The following is a 13,819-nucleotide window of genomic DNA, read 5'->3' on the forward strand; positions in this document are numbered from 1 at the left end:
CAGTGAGTACAGTGAGTACAGTGAGTACAGTGAGTACAGTGAGTGCTATGAATGTTATATATAATCAATATGCACTATTAGTTGACCTTCAAGTAGCTGATATGTGTGACATAACTAAAATCTATCAGCATTTACGAGCGATAGCTTAAAAAATTGTGCCTCATGTACCTAATGATATGTGATGAACATGCAAAATGTAATATAATCTTCACCTATACATTTCGTATGGTTTATCATCCAGACGATTTATCAATTGATCATCGCACTGAAATTGAACTACGAAGAAATACTATCAAATACTATCATACATGAAGAAATATTCTTATGCTATAAGTTCATAATATAATTGTGATCTATTTGTTCAGTGTATCGTACTTCGCTGGGTACGAGAAGGCGTTGCAGGTCGCCATCTCCATCTGCATCATCGTCGCCATCGTCCTGCTCTTCGTCTCGATCTACAACGTCAGACACAGGTGACGTGTCTCATCGTCTCACTGCACGGCTCAGGTGACGTGTCTCATCGTCTCACTGCACGGCACAGGTGACGTGTCTCATCGTCTCACTGCACGGCACAGGTGACGTGTCTCATCGTCTCACTGTACGGCTCAGGTGACGTGTCTCATCGTCTCACTGTACGGCACAGGTGACGTGTCTCATCGTCTCACTGTACGGCACAGGTGACATGGTTCATCGTCTCACTGCTTGCTCTTCGTCTCACTGCTTGCTCTTCGTCTCACTGTACGGCACAGGTGACATGTCTCTTCGTCTCACTGTATGGCACAGGTGACGTGTCTCATCGTCTCACTGTACGGCTCAGGTGAGTCTGAGGTGACATGGTTCATCGTCTCACTGCTTTCTCTTCGTCTCACTGCTTTCTCTTCGTCTCACTGCTTGCTCGTCGTCTCACTGCTTGCTCGTCGTCTCACTGCTTGCTCTTCGTCTTTTTTAACTTGAGAGACCAACAATACCCAATATAATGTTATTACGAATAAAATATGTGTTGAAAATTATGTAAGAGAATTAGAGGATTTTTTTTGCAGAGCGCGCGGTGGCGGCGAACTCTCGCCTTACCTGCTGCGTATACTGCGCCGGCGCACCAACGAGGGGACCAGACAGGTGAGGGTAACTGGGGTGGAGTGAGGGAAAATGAGGGTTAAGTGGGGGTAAAATGAGGAGTATATGATGGGAAAATGCGGGTCAAATGAGTGTTAAGTACGATTCAAATGAAGGTCAAATGCTGGTTGAATGAGAGTAAAATGAGGGGAAAATGCGGGTCAATTGAGAGTAAAATGAGGGTCGAATGTGAGTGAAACGAGGGTTTGGTGAAAACTAAATGAATAGAAAATGTGGTCAAATGACGATAAAATGAGGTTGAACTAAGAATCGAATGAGGATCAAATGAGCGTTAAAAGAGGATCAAAACAGGGTAAAATGAGAAATAAATGAGTACGTAATGCGGGTCAGATAAATAAATGTCCCCTGTAGTACTACGCTGAATTTCTGCTCGATAAACTCATTCACCATCTCTATTTACAACTTAATTTATCACTGTGATTCATCTCATGATTATTGCACATCAGCGATCATTGTTATATATAGCGTTTATATTAATATCTAATCATAAATAAACAATAAATAATAAATAATTATCAGTAATATTAAATAATCAATAATAATAATAAATTGTACAGTCCCCCCAGGGAGATGTACCACCCCCCTATGATGACGTCATCACCGAGGACCTGAAAGAGCTACCCAGCTACGATGACGTCATCGCCGGCAAAGAGGTGAGTCATGAAGTTAGCGTGAAGTGAGTCATGAAGTTAGCGTGAAGTGGGTTATGAAGATAGCGTGAAGTGGGTCATGAAGTTAGCGTGAAGTGAGTCATGAAGATAGCGTGAAGTGGGTCATGAAGGTAGCGTGAAGTTGGTCATGAAGTTAGCGTGAAGTGGGTCATGGAGTTAGCGTGAAGTGGGTCATGAAGTTAGCGTGAAGTGCGTCATGAAGTTAGCGTGAAGTGGGNAACATAGGGACAATAGGGGAATAAAACATAGGGACAATAGGGGATAAAACATAGGGACAATAGGGGAATAAAACATAGAGACAATATGGGAATAAAACATAGGGACAATAGGGGAATTAAACATAGGGAATAATAGAGAATAAAGATATTATATTCATTTTCTAGGGCGTCGTGAACCACGGCTTCCAGCTGGAAGAAGATGACCAATGGAATCCATCCAGCCTATCCGATCCAGAACCCAAACCAGCTGTAAATACAACGCAGATCGCAATGAAAGATCTGGGATCCTCAGTGGATAATGATAACGGAAACCAAAGTGATGTTGTTATAGAAATTAGTGCAATGGCAGCCCCTGAAAGTAATAATCTAGATAGCGGAACCATGACAGAAAAAATGTACGAGGAACTGAGCAGCAAGTCAGATGAAGCTATTCACTTGTCGGAGGCAAGTCAAGTAAATGAATGCTATGAAAACAAGACTGACTATGAGATTAAAGGCGTTAAAATCAGTGAGACAGAAGCTCGTGGAGAACTGGATGAGATATCTATCGTCAATGAGCGAGCAAGACGAAAAAACGATTTTGCCCATCAGGACTATGCAAAGACAAGAGGGCCAGAAAAACAAGAAGTTAGCCTACCTAAAATTCGTAGTAGCGAAGTACATTCCACTTGCATTTCTGAACTCGGGGATCCAAGCACTGGTGCAATTCCTAAAACTCGCTTCAATAAAATCAAGGCAAAAGCAAGAGACAAAAGCAAACGAAGCGAAGATGAAATTACACCCGAAATAAAACCCTCGAAAAATTCAAGAAATAATTCACAACAATGTGAAGGCAGTGAACAATATGATTTCAATGCATCCGAAGCTTCGAAACCGAAAAACGCTCAAGTAAACGAATTTTGTGCACATCATTCAGCTTTTGAGAGCTCAGACGACGACGCAATAGCACCTAACGAGTGGGTGCGCAGAGAGAGAAGTGAACACACGGACACTGTAATGCAGGAGAATTCTAGTAACAGAGTAAAAATGCCACCTGAAGAGACCTTAGGCAGAGAAACTAAGCTACATGAGTAGATAGATTAGAAAATTTTAATTTCATTGCATATACATTACGAAATTCGGGTACAGTTCATGTACAATTCTCACATTATTCAACTGTAAATAACGTTGAACTCATCGTTTTCAGAAGATAATGGGAAAATAATAAACAAATATTAGAAACTTGCATTGTTTTGTTCTCAATTTGAGATGGATGATACATTGTGTACAGAACTAAATGTTAGCAATGTAATGTAAATGCAATAAGGGAAAACAATCGTAGTACTTTATCGGTACATATCAGCAAGACTAGTATCTTATTCACATATTATTTCGGTATATTTAATTAGCATTTTTAGCTATTTGTCATCATATCTATTCTAAATATTCGTTTAAAATTTATAATGATGCATGTAAATTTACTTAAAAAAAATTTTCTGATTTTTCTGAGAAATGTTTCTTGAAAAAATTTTAGTTCCTAAGATGTTGTAAAAATTTGCTTATTTATTATGCTTTTACATCTAAATAAAGTTGACTTAATTAATTCTTAATTATTTTTAACGCAAATACTTTTTATCGCAAGTTAGTGAATTTTTGAAAGATGATCTAATATGACATCACGTTACATGGGTTTAAATTTATAATGAATAAATTTTACAATGTATGCAGATAATGAACTTGTTATATGCACACCATGTGTGTACAGGGTCCGCCATATTTATGGCAACGCATGTCTTTGGTTATTTCTCAATGAAACAAATAGGTGCATTGTTTTTTTTTACTGGATGAGCTTGTAGCCAATAATTACCTTAACAATTCTCAGACATATTTATTCAATATGACCACCCTTATTTTTAATGACGGCCTCCAATCTACGTGGGAAAGCTTCACAGCAGACACGCAGCATTTCTTGAGGGATCAAGTCCCATTCTAGTGTCAATTAAATTTATACACCTTAGACTTCTGCAATATAAAATAGATGAATTAATAGATGATATTAAGCTTCATTATAAAAGAAAAGTCCCCAAGAAACCAATTTATTTTTATATAGCAAACATCCGTTGCCATAAATATGGCGGACCCTGTAAATAGAACTCCGTAATTTCTTAGCCATGCAGACATTACAATAAGCCTCTCATACGTTTTATGTTAACTTATTAAAACGTATGAGGACCTCAGACAAAAACTAAATGGAAAAAGTTCGCATAATTTAATACTGTTATGAATGTCGCATTTCTAACTCTTTTTGTGAACTATGAAATCCAAAGTTATAATATTTAATACATTTTATTTACAACATTATATCCGATTAAATGTCGTATATGTTTAGCTAATCTTGTACAAATCTCCACGACTCACGGACGAATAGACAAGCAGGCGTTCAGTTGTACATTTCCTCTTAATAATTTAAAGGAACGAATTTTCCAGCAGGGAACTGAGGAGAGCATCATATATTGAAAAATATCCTAAATTCAAAAAGGTTGAGAATTGCATTAAAATAATTTTCGGATGCAAAGAAATAAACGTTCTAGTTCAAACTGTACAACATGCGCTGCAACCGTTTCTTTGTCTAATTAATAATTTTCAATCGTCATAACCTAATTGCTCATATGTATTTGAAAATTAACCCCATCACAAATCCATCATTATAAAACAATCCACTGAATCCATTACAAATCCACTGAATTCGCGAGCACACTGGAATAAAATTGGGTTAGATTTCACCTCGCTGCGCAATGGAAATAGGCCTGATATAATATATGCAAATGCAGCGAAATTTCGTGCGCCGTCATTCGCTTCTGTACCGGAGCGTCGAACGGACGTTCGACGCTCCACCTCCAAGAGGGAAGTATTTAGATCACTCGACTGCTTTAATCGATAATTAAAAATTAAGTTTGAACTGATGATGGAGCTGGAAGTTTTCTCTTATGAAGACATGGTGAATTTTTAGCTATTTTCTTTGCTTTCAAATTCCCAGGAGGGAATGGTACGAGTATGTTTGTATATATTCATACATACATGTATGTAATACAGAGCATGACAGTTCATGCCAGTATAAATAAATTATTCAATCTTTCTATTTACGATGTTCAAACTAGAACAAATAGGGTTCTGAAGATCAATTAAATAATTTATATCAGTAGGTATACTATAGTTCAGATCTATTTTCAGCGATAATATTCTATCAATGAATTTTTCTTAACCGACGTTCAGATCGATATATTTAAACAACTGCTCTAGTTATTTCAGCATAAATTTAAAAATGTAAAAATGATAGTTTTCTGCCATGGCTAGAAGGAGCAATATCCTGTATCCACTTATTTAATTATTTTCGATACCTAATTAACCGGGTGGCAATAATTATGATATAAAATAAGTTAAATTACGTCCTGTTAATGCCAATATATGTATGTCAATATATGTCACCAATACATGTCGCCCATACCGATGCCAAATATGTCGCGGTAGCTATTTGTGTTAATGCACTGTATATCACCAACCGTTTGCTTTTGTAATTCCATGTTAAACTTTCAAATCTTCTGGCTTTCACGTTCAATTGTGAAAATGATATCTGCAAATTCATGGACATTGTTTCCTGAAATGTGAATGCATCTCAATGGATTTTTTAGCCTCTTTTTAACATTTACCGCCTCTTCCAACTTTCAGGCAAACATATTATTTGCATACTAAATAGATATAGGTAGACATGTCAAGATAATAAAGTGGCGTTAATTATTCTAGAATGATGGCTAGTTTGTGCAAGCTGCTCATCCTTTCCACCAGATGGCTCTCTATCGTCAGCGACTACACGAGGTGAGTTTCAACTCCTTATTCGCTGCCGCAATCAAATATAGCAGTTTCAGCGTTTAGTAAGCCGTAGGCCTGTCGCTGATTCTGAACATCGCAGAACATTCACAGCATTTCGCGGTCTCGAACTCGCAACTCACTGCTACAATTCTGCTGTGCTTAACCGCCCGGCCTCCTCGCCGATTTTGACCAGAAACTTGCGCACAGAGCTGGAATCGAACCCGCGCCTCTCTGTTCCAATCTTGGTACTCTGAACTAACCACTGGGCCACCCTGCCCAACCACTGGGCCACCCTGCCAACAACATCCCATCAACAGCTAGTAAGGGACGACAGCTAGTGTGGGGAAAATTAGGTGCCGTCGATTGGTAATATTACGGTTTCGCTAAGTTAAATTTCCACGTCGGTTCAATGCAAGATCAACAACGGCGAATTTTAAATTTGTTTTCATTTTCACCAACTATGATTTTATCTGCCAAGCCTTATATGTCAGCAAACGATTAATAATACTAGCAACATTAAAATATAACGAGCCACAAGTGATACTACTCACTATATTGGCCTGCTGAGTGCTGACCAAATAATTTACAGTAGCACTAAATCTTGACGTGTCATTTTACAAGAGTTTTAGTTTCATCCTCCATTTGACTACGTAACGAATGGCATTTTCAACATTTGGACATCTGGGACTTGCCCTGAGATCAATTTACGGATCTGCATTCGGCGATAAAAAATGATCGGGGAAAAATTTGTGAGCCTCCAAAAATCTTCGATTGATTCACCGCTGGGAAAACGTCGACGAAACTGCAGGGAAATATTGCTTGGAAAATTGGAAAGATGCTTGGAAAGATGTCGGCGTCACACCTCCTATAACAGTTATTCATGCAACGCTAATTGAAATGGGATTAGTTAAGTTTGAAACATACTACATCTGCTTTAGCTATTAAAATAATAAACCTTTTACGCATATAACATCATTACATCTTTTACATAGTTGGCTTTTGAACTAATTCCAGACATTTTCTTCTTTAATCTTTTTAATCAAAAATATAATTACTATTTTTCTGTTTATTTTTATGTATTTTTCTTCCAAAAATCAAGTTATTATTGTGAGAGCGACTTTTTTCTTGAGAAATTTAAGAATCCCATCGGAGTTGCTCTTTTTACCAATAAAACTGTATGGCCTTTAAGAATTTCCTGCGCCACATAATGCGATCTGCAGCCCGAACCTAATGAGGCGGCAGAGGAGTTGCCTTGCGTCCCTCAGGGGCGAATGGCTCGATCCAGATTCGCAAATTTTTCGCGCGGTATTTCAATCTGCACGTGCTGCTAGACGATGGATGGTTAATACTGCGCAGCAGACTGTCTCATGTGTGCATGGCATGCAACATAAGAGGGGAAGATATAGTTTAAAATGTTTTGCAGGCGTTTCTTGTGACGTTACTCCTGGAAACTCATGTTGAAACCGAGACGCATCATGCGTCCCAAGTCTTTACAAACTTGTTAGTTTAGAAAGCTCTGTAAAAATCTGCAAAAATATATTAATCAGCTTTCAGATTTTTCATTGACTCATATTGACGTACCTTAAATCTCATGTTTTTCATGGTAATTCATAACTTTGAAGACAGTCTCATTCATCTCCTGCGATCACCTAAGATAAAATGAATTGTCTGGAATCAACCTTGACTAAACAAGTACAAAATGAATCCTATATCTAATACTTTTTAATCATACCAGAATATACTAAAAGGACGTCAATATTTAACTCGTTTAAGCACTCGAGAACTCTTTGACTAGTCATAATTCTAATAAAATAACTTCAATTCAGCCGCGAGGTGATCCAGAGCCTGAGCCCGCACGAGTACAGTTCGCTGGTGCCGCTGCACTACGACAAACACACCCCGCCTGCCACTGATGACTTGCCTGCCATGGTCTACTTCGACATGAAGCTTCTAGACATAACCTCCATCGATGAGAACGACATGGTGGGTGCTATGTTACCATCGACATAACTTCCATCGATGAGAACGACATGGTGGATGTTATGTCACACTCGACATGGTCGGTGTTATGTCACACTCGACATGGTCGGTGTTATGTCACACTCGACATGATGGATGTTATGTCACACTTGACATGGTGGATGTTTTGTCACACTCGATATGGTGGATGCTATGTCACACTCGACATGATGGATGTTATGTCACACTCGACATGGTGGATGTTATGTCACACTCGACATAGTGCGTACTAGGTCATAGTAGTGAATAACTTGATCATTCAGCAATATTCCAATACATGAACAGTCCTATGACTTAAATTAACTAAAATTCGTCAGTTACCTCATCGCAGCTTTCAAAACATGCTTCTGTCAATTTTCGGCAATATTTCGACTTTGAAGAAATACATGTGGAAAACATGTGGAATCAAAACAATGAACTGCAGCAAGACGCTTGAGCAGACGTTCAGCGTGGAGAGTTTCCTGACGTATGACGTGTCATGTGTCGTGCGATGAGCAGACGTTCAGCGTGGAGAGTTTCCTGACGTATGACGTATCACGTGTCGTGTGATGAGCAGACGTTCAGCGTGGAGAGTTTCCTGACGTATCGCTGGAAGGATTGGCGGCTGAAGTGGCCTCTGGAAAATGCAACCACAGCTCCATGCTGGAACCCCACTCCCCGCAACCTCACCAGCCCCCTCAGCTTTAGGGAGGTAGGAGTTAAATTATTACTTGTTATTCATTTCTAGATTACTTCTAAGTACTAACCGACGTAGGTGCTTTATCGAATTAAAATTAATTACATATCCAATCAAACACACAATGTCCAAACTTTATTATACTACCTCTTATTATTAATGTCTACAAATTAGGCTTCATCTTCTACTGACAATGTACTTTTTAATATTTTTTAATTGAATTTTTTATTCCAATGTACTTGGAATTTTTTATTCCAAGCGAGTCATTATAAACGCAGAAAATTCAGTAAATTTCTCATACAAGACCGTAGAAACATTTCGGTCTATTTTGCTTCATAATCCGAAGTGCATTTAAAATCTTTAGCAACTGAGCATCGTATATAAAGCGCAATTGATTTCCACCCTTTGATGTCCGGGTCTCAAGGTATGCAGGGGGAACTACACGCCTGAGATCCGGCACTGTGTGGACCGCCAACCTGTCGTCAGCAAGCGTCTCATCTTAGACGTTAAGGTGACAACTATTATCATTATTATTATTATCATTATTGTTACTATAGTAATAGCAATTGTCGTGTCAGCATTGATTTGGCCATTTGACCAGTCGCAGAATTTTCACAGCTGGTTGCGGTCTCGATCACGCAACTCACTACTGTCATTTTTCTGTGCTTAACCTCAAGGCCTGCTCGCCGATTCCTCAAGTACGTATTCTTCTTATCAAGTACGGTCATGGTTCATTTTTCCCTCAAGATTGTGACGAGTTTTCCAACTTTACTAAGACAACAATGAAAATTATCCGAAATTATTCTCAAAGGTCCCTCATTGTTCAACGATTAGGTTGAAACGAATGATTTATTTTCCGTCACCTCCTGAAAAACCTTCGTATATCGACAGCTAAATTCATTATTTCTCCTCCATACAAAACATCTTCAAAGATAGATATCAACAGCTAAACTCAAAATTTTTCCAACATACAAGACATATTCAAAGATATCTACAGCTAAATTCATTATTTCTCCTCCATACAAAACATCTTCATAGATTCTTGATGAAATATGGCAACCAGACGCGTTCTTCAAGAACGGCATCAGGTCGTCCATCCACAAGGACTGGGTGGAGAACACCTACCTAGCGCTCTACACCAGCGACGGACACGTACGTCTCTTCAGCAGGTCAGCATCGTGCAATTCTTGAAGTGAAAAATTGAAATATGAATGATCAAAATAACTACGATGATTTAAAAATGATTCTGTCATTAGAAGCTGCAACTTTATCTCCAAAAATGAGAAAAACTCTAGGAGCAAGTGGGACTTTCTGACATATTCTCTGGGGTACTCGTGAATAATCTAAGTGTTGATTTCTGTTTATCATTTCTAATATGTTTGTCCTAGTATTTGAAGTTTACTTGGCATCTTTACTTAGATTTGCTCCTACTCTTGCATCGGCCTTCTTATTTCATTTCTCATGAATAGGTTGACTATAATAATGATGAGGCATCTCTACTGCTCAGGATGAGTGTCACTCTGAGCTGCCACTTTGACTTCCATCACTACCCTCATGACGAGCAGCACTGCGAAATGGTCATCCAGAGCCGTGAGTGATACCCTCGAGTAAAGACTTAGGCCTTCAGTCAGTTGGTGATATTTTAGAGCAGTGAATATAATACCCTCGAACAGGGGATTACACCTTCGAGCAGTTATTGATGCTTTGCAATAGAAGGTAATACCCTCCAGCAGAAGGTTAGTCCATCGAGCAATTATATAATGTTACTTAAGAGCACTGAGTGATAATCTCGTGCAAAGAATTACCCAATAACGTATCGCTCTCCACGCTCTTGTTTGACAAGCTCACATTTTGCTTGCCCTTTCCATGTGTCGCAGTGTCGTACCGTATGGACTTAGTGCGCTTCGAGTGGTGCCGGGACTGGGCCCTGACTACCGACTCACACCTGCAACGCGATGCCATCTTCTCGCTGCCGCACTTCACCCTCGCAAAATACGAGCACACAGCCTGCAACGGTCGGTGCCAGTGGCTTTTCATGTTTTCAAACGCTAGATCAATTGCAAAGTGTGCGTGCAATCGTGCTATGATGTAAAATGCGGCCTGCAACTGTTGCTGACAGGGTTTATCAAACGCTAGATCAATTGCGAAGTGTACCTACAATCGTGCTATGGTAAGCGGTGTGGCTGCAATCATGTTATGATTGAAGCACGGCCTGTAACGGTCGGCGCCAGGACGCTTGTGAAAAGCTAAATCAATTACGCAGTGTGCCTACAATCATGCTATGGATTTAACACACGGCCGGCAACGGTCATTTGCATCCGCAAAAATGTCTACCATGAAACTATAGCAATTATTTTTGCTCGCTTACGGCAACTTCTTTTGTTAAACGTCATCAGGTTCGACCAACTTCACGTGCGTGAAAGCGTTCTTCCTTCTAGCTCGTCACCCCGACTTCCACATCCTACATACCTACATCCCTACGGTGCTCATCGTCATCCTATCCTGGATGTCATTTTGGATCAAACCTGACGCAACCCCAGGTATCAAAATGCCCCATATATCTACCATACAGATCAAAATTTTTAAAGAAAACAGTCAGACAATATCTGATCCGACTAATAGAATCATAATATGATCTGAAACTCCCCCATATTTTTGTGCCGGGAAAAATTACAAATATTTAATCAAATACGTTTCACCTCTCTCAAACGAATGCCATGAATGACGTCTCGCAACTATGTCAATAATTATACCCAGATAATCATACAATATTGCAGAAGTTTAACTACGATTCCTTTTAATTTGACCATTTTAAAACAAAGAACTTAAAATCAGGCTTAGAATAATAGCTAATTCTTTTTTATTTATTAAATTATATTTTAATATTTATTACATTATATTTTTTAATCGTCATATTTAATAACTTCTTCTAAATCTTATATGTCAATTATTTACGCTGCACAGCAAGAGTCACCCTCGGTGTCACCTCCATCCTGACGATGGCCACGCAGTACTCGCAGTCTACGTCCAACCTCCCGCCAGGTCCACATTATTACGCTTGAGTATAAACTATTTTTTTAATAATTCGATTTGTTTGCATTTTTCTAGTACTGGAATTATAATTGGTATTAATTAAATCATTTGTGTTCACCATTTTAGACAGATTAGCTCAATTTCGTGTGAATTGTTATAGATTTGTAATTCTTCCTTTTTAGCGCATTTTCTCATTTATGGAAAAAATGCACACTTTTGTACTCGCCATGTCCGTCCGTCTGTCCGTCTGTCTGTCCGTCCGTTTGTCTGTCCGTGACTTCACGTTTTCGTCGACGAGAAAATGTGCTCTCTGTCACTCACTGCAGTGAGTACTGAGTTATATATTTTTTAACTTAATAATTAAGATCTTGTTATTAAAACACTTCTCTTTAACTTCACTTCTTGTCTGTTTGTTTGTCTGTCTGTCTGCTACAAACCTTGTAATCGAAATTTAATACGCTTCTACCTATCCTATCGATCTGAAATTTTGCACACTTGTTTAAATTTGGAGACAATGCAAGAATCAAATATCAAAATAAATGATTTTAAAAATTAAAAAAAAATTTTTTCAACATTAAAAAAATTGAAAAAATAATTTTGTCAGCTACAAATCTTATAACTGATATTTGATACACTTTTACCTGTCTAATTGATCTGAAATTTTGCACACTTGTGTGAAGTCAGAGGCAATGCTTGAATCAATTAACAGAATAAATAATTTTGAAAACAAATTATATATTAAAAAAAATTATATATAAAAAACTGAAAAATTAATTTTTTTAATATTCGAAAATTAGATGAGAAATTCATTGTTTTATCTGTAAGATTGGAGACACTAGATTCTATGGAAATGTTGACTTTAAAAAGTAATTTTTAAACGTATATTATTATGAATAGTTTCGTACATCAAAATCATGGACGTTTGGATGATCACGTGCATGGTGTACGTGTTCATGGCCCTCCTAGAGTTCGCCCTCGTGTATCACGTGAACATCACCTACCCTCAACTCGAGGTTCTTCCCCTCACTATCAACAGCGACAACAGCAACAGCGTGACTCAGGTAGCTTAATGTTAGCTGCTCTCAAAGCTGCAGAATCTTAATATTATATTGAAATTGTTTTACGTTATTATGTCTATTCAAAATAGTTTTTTTGAAATGAAATATTGAATCAGTATCTAAATGTAAATATATCTTGTTCTCTTACTTCTGTTTCACTCATGCAGGGAACTAAATTCATCTTAGATCTAAAAAAAATTTGAATAAGTACTTGCATAATTCCATTGTTCTAAGTTTGACTGCAACTTTACAGTGCATCATCATCCGCTCGGCCCGAGAGGGCACCATGGGTCGCTCGGCCTGGTATGGTCCAGAAGCTCGTCTCATTTCCTTCTTCAAGAAATGGCGTCATTTCTGGTCCACTGCCGAGGAAATTGATCGAGCATCGCGGTATTTCTTCCCCATCACTTACGGTATCTTTATCTTGGGTTACTTCTCACTCCTCATGAGGAAACTTAAACAGGAGGCTGTGTCCACTGATATTCCCCATTAAGTTTGGTTAACAATCCCACAAGATTGCATTAGCAAGAACTCAGATAAAGAAAACTTATGCACAAATATCAACGAGCCGAATTAATTTTCACCGACGCACATGAATTAGTAATGAATAAATTATAAAATTAGGTATTAATAAAATTACCAAATGAAGAAAGCGAGGCTAATAATTTATGTGTAACAACAAAGGTAAATAAATTTCTGCCTCATGCATGCCTACACAAACGCACACCGCAACACTGCGACTGCTGTACCAACAGTCTCGGCTGGTTGGTCCGTAGCAGTCCCAGGCTACGCTGCATGGAGCGTGGTCTTTTAATTGCGAAAATTGTGAAAAAGTCCGAATTGATTGTGAAAAGTCTGAATTTTTTAATTGTGAAAATTTTCTTTGTATATCCATGAAATATTTATGCGTTTTAATGAAGCCTCCAGTTATGCACATTTATTTATATTACGAGTGTTGGTAAGATGGAGGAAGGAGTATTCTTTATGCATTTACGGTGGAAGACTTGAACATGATTGTCTTCTTCAATAATGTCTGCTATTCTGCTCCACGCTCCGTGCTACTTAATTGCGTTATTAAGACGAACAAGATAATTTCTTATACTATAAGGACTAATATTCTAGATATAAGTAATAATTCAATAGCACTTATTTCTTAGATGGTTA

General features: G+C 38.3%; 2 protein-coding genes across 2 annotated transcripts; both read left to right on the forward strand.

The window, feature by feature from the left end:
• Window positions 1-365: 365 nt before the first annotated feature.
• LOC108676539 lies at window positions 366-3,465 on the forward strand (the record flags this gene model as incomplete). The annotated part of the gene is made up of 4 exons (XM_018164629.2): window positions 366-473; window positions 1,041-1,116; window positions 1,692-1,787; window positions 2,189-3,465. Coding segments are annotated over 4 exons (1,189 nt in total), but the record flags the coding sequence as incomplete, so codon positions are not given.
• Window positions 3,466-5,807: 2,342 nt separating this feature from the next.
• On the forward strand, window positions 5,808-13,159 carry LOC108676549 (glycine receptor subunit alpha-4-like). The gene is made up of 11 exons (XM_047879818.1): window positions 5,808-5,875; window positions 7,696-7,852; window positions 8,445-8,579; window positions 8,989-9,075; window positions 9,603-9,733; window positions 10,072-10,154; window positions 10,442-10,579; window positions 10,961-11,110; window positions 11,523-11,606; window positions 12,495-12,658; window positions 12,909-13,159. Exons 1-11 carry the CDS (start codon window positions 5,808-5,810, stop codon window positions 13,146-13,148), a joined length of 1,437 nt encoding a protein of 478 aa, XP_047735774.1. The 3' UTR covers window positions 13,149-13,159.
• The last annotated feature ends 660 nt before the right edge of the window (window positions 13,160-13,819 follow it).

This window comes from Hyalella azteca, unplaced genomic scaffold (assembly GCF_000764305.2).
Source record: "Hyalella azteca isolate HAZT.00-mixed unplaced genomic scaffold, Hazt_2.0.2 contig3899, whole genome shotgun sequence".
In the NCBI taxonomy this organism is placed as follows: Eukaryota; Metazoa; Arthropoda; class Malacostraca; order Amphipoda; family Hyalellidae; genus Hyalella; species Hyalella azteca.

Bases quoted from the DNA above. Each gene is read 5' to 3' on its own strand.
- LOC108676549 (XM_047879818.1), top strand. From the start codon at position 5,808: ATGGCTAGTTTGTGCAAGCTGCTCATCCTTTCCACCAGATGGCTCTCT. The intron at 8,580-8,988 runs GTAGGAGTTAAA...CCGGGTCTCAAG, and splicing joins GCCCCCTCAGCTTTAGGGAG to GTATGCAGGGGGAACTACAC. The intron at 11,607-12,494 runs GTCCACATTATT...TATTATGAATAG, and splicing joins TACGTCCAACCTCCCGCCAG to TTTCGTACATCAAAATCATG.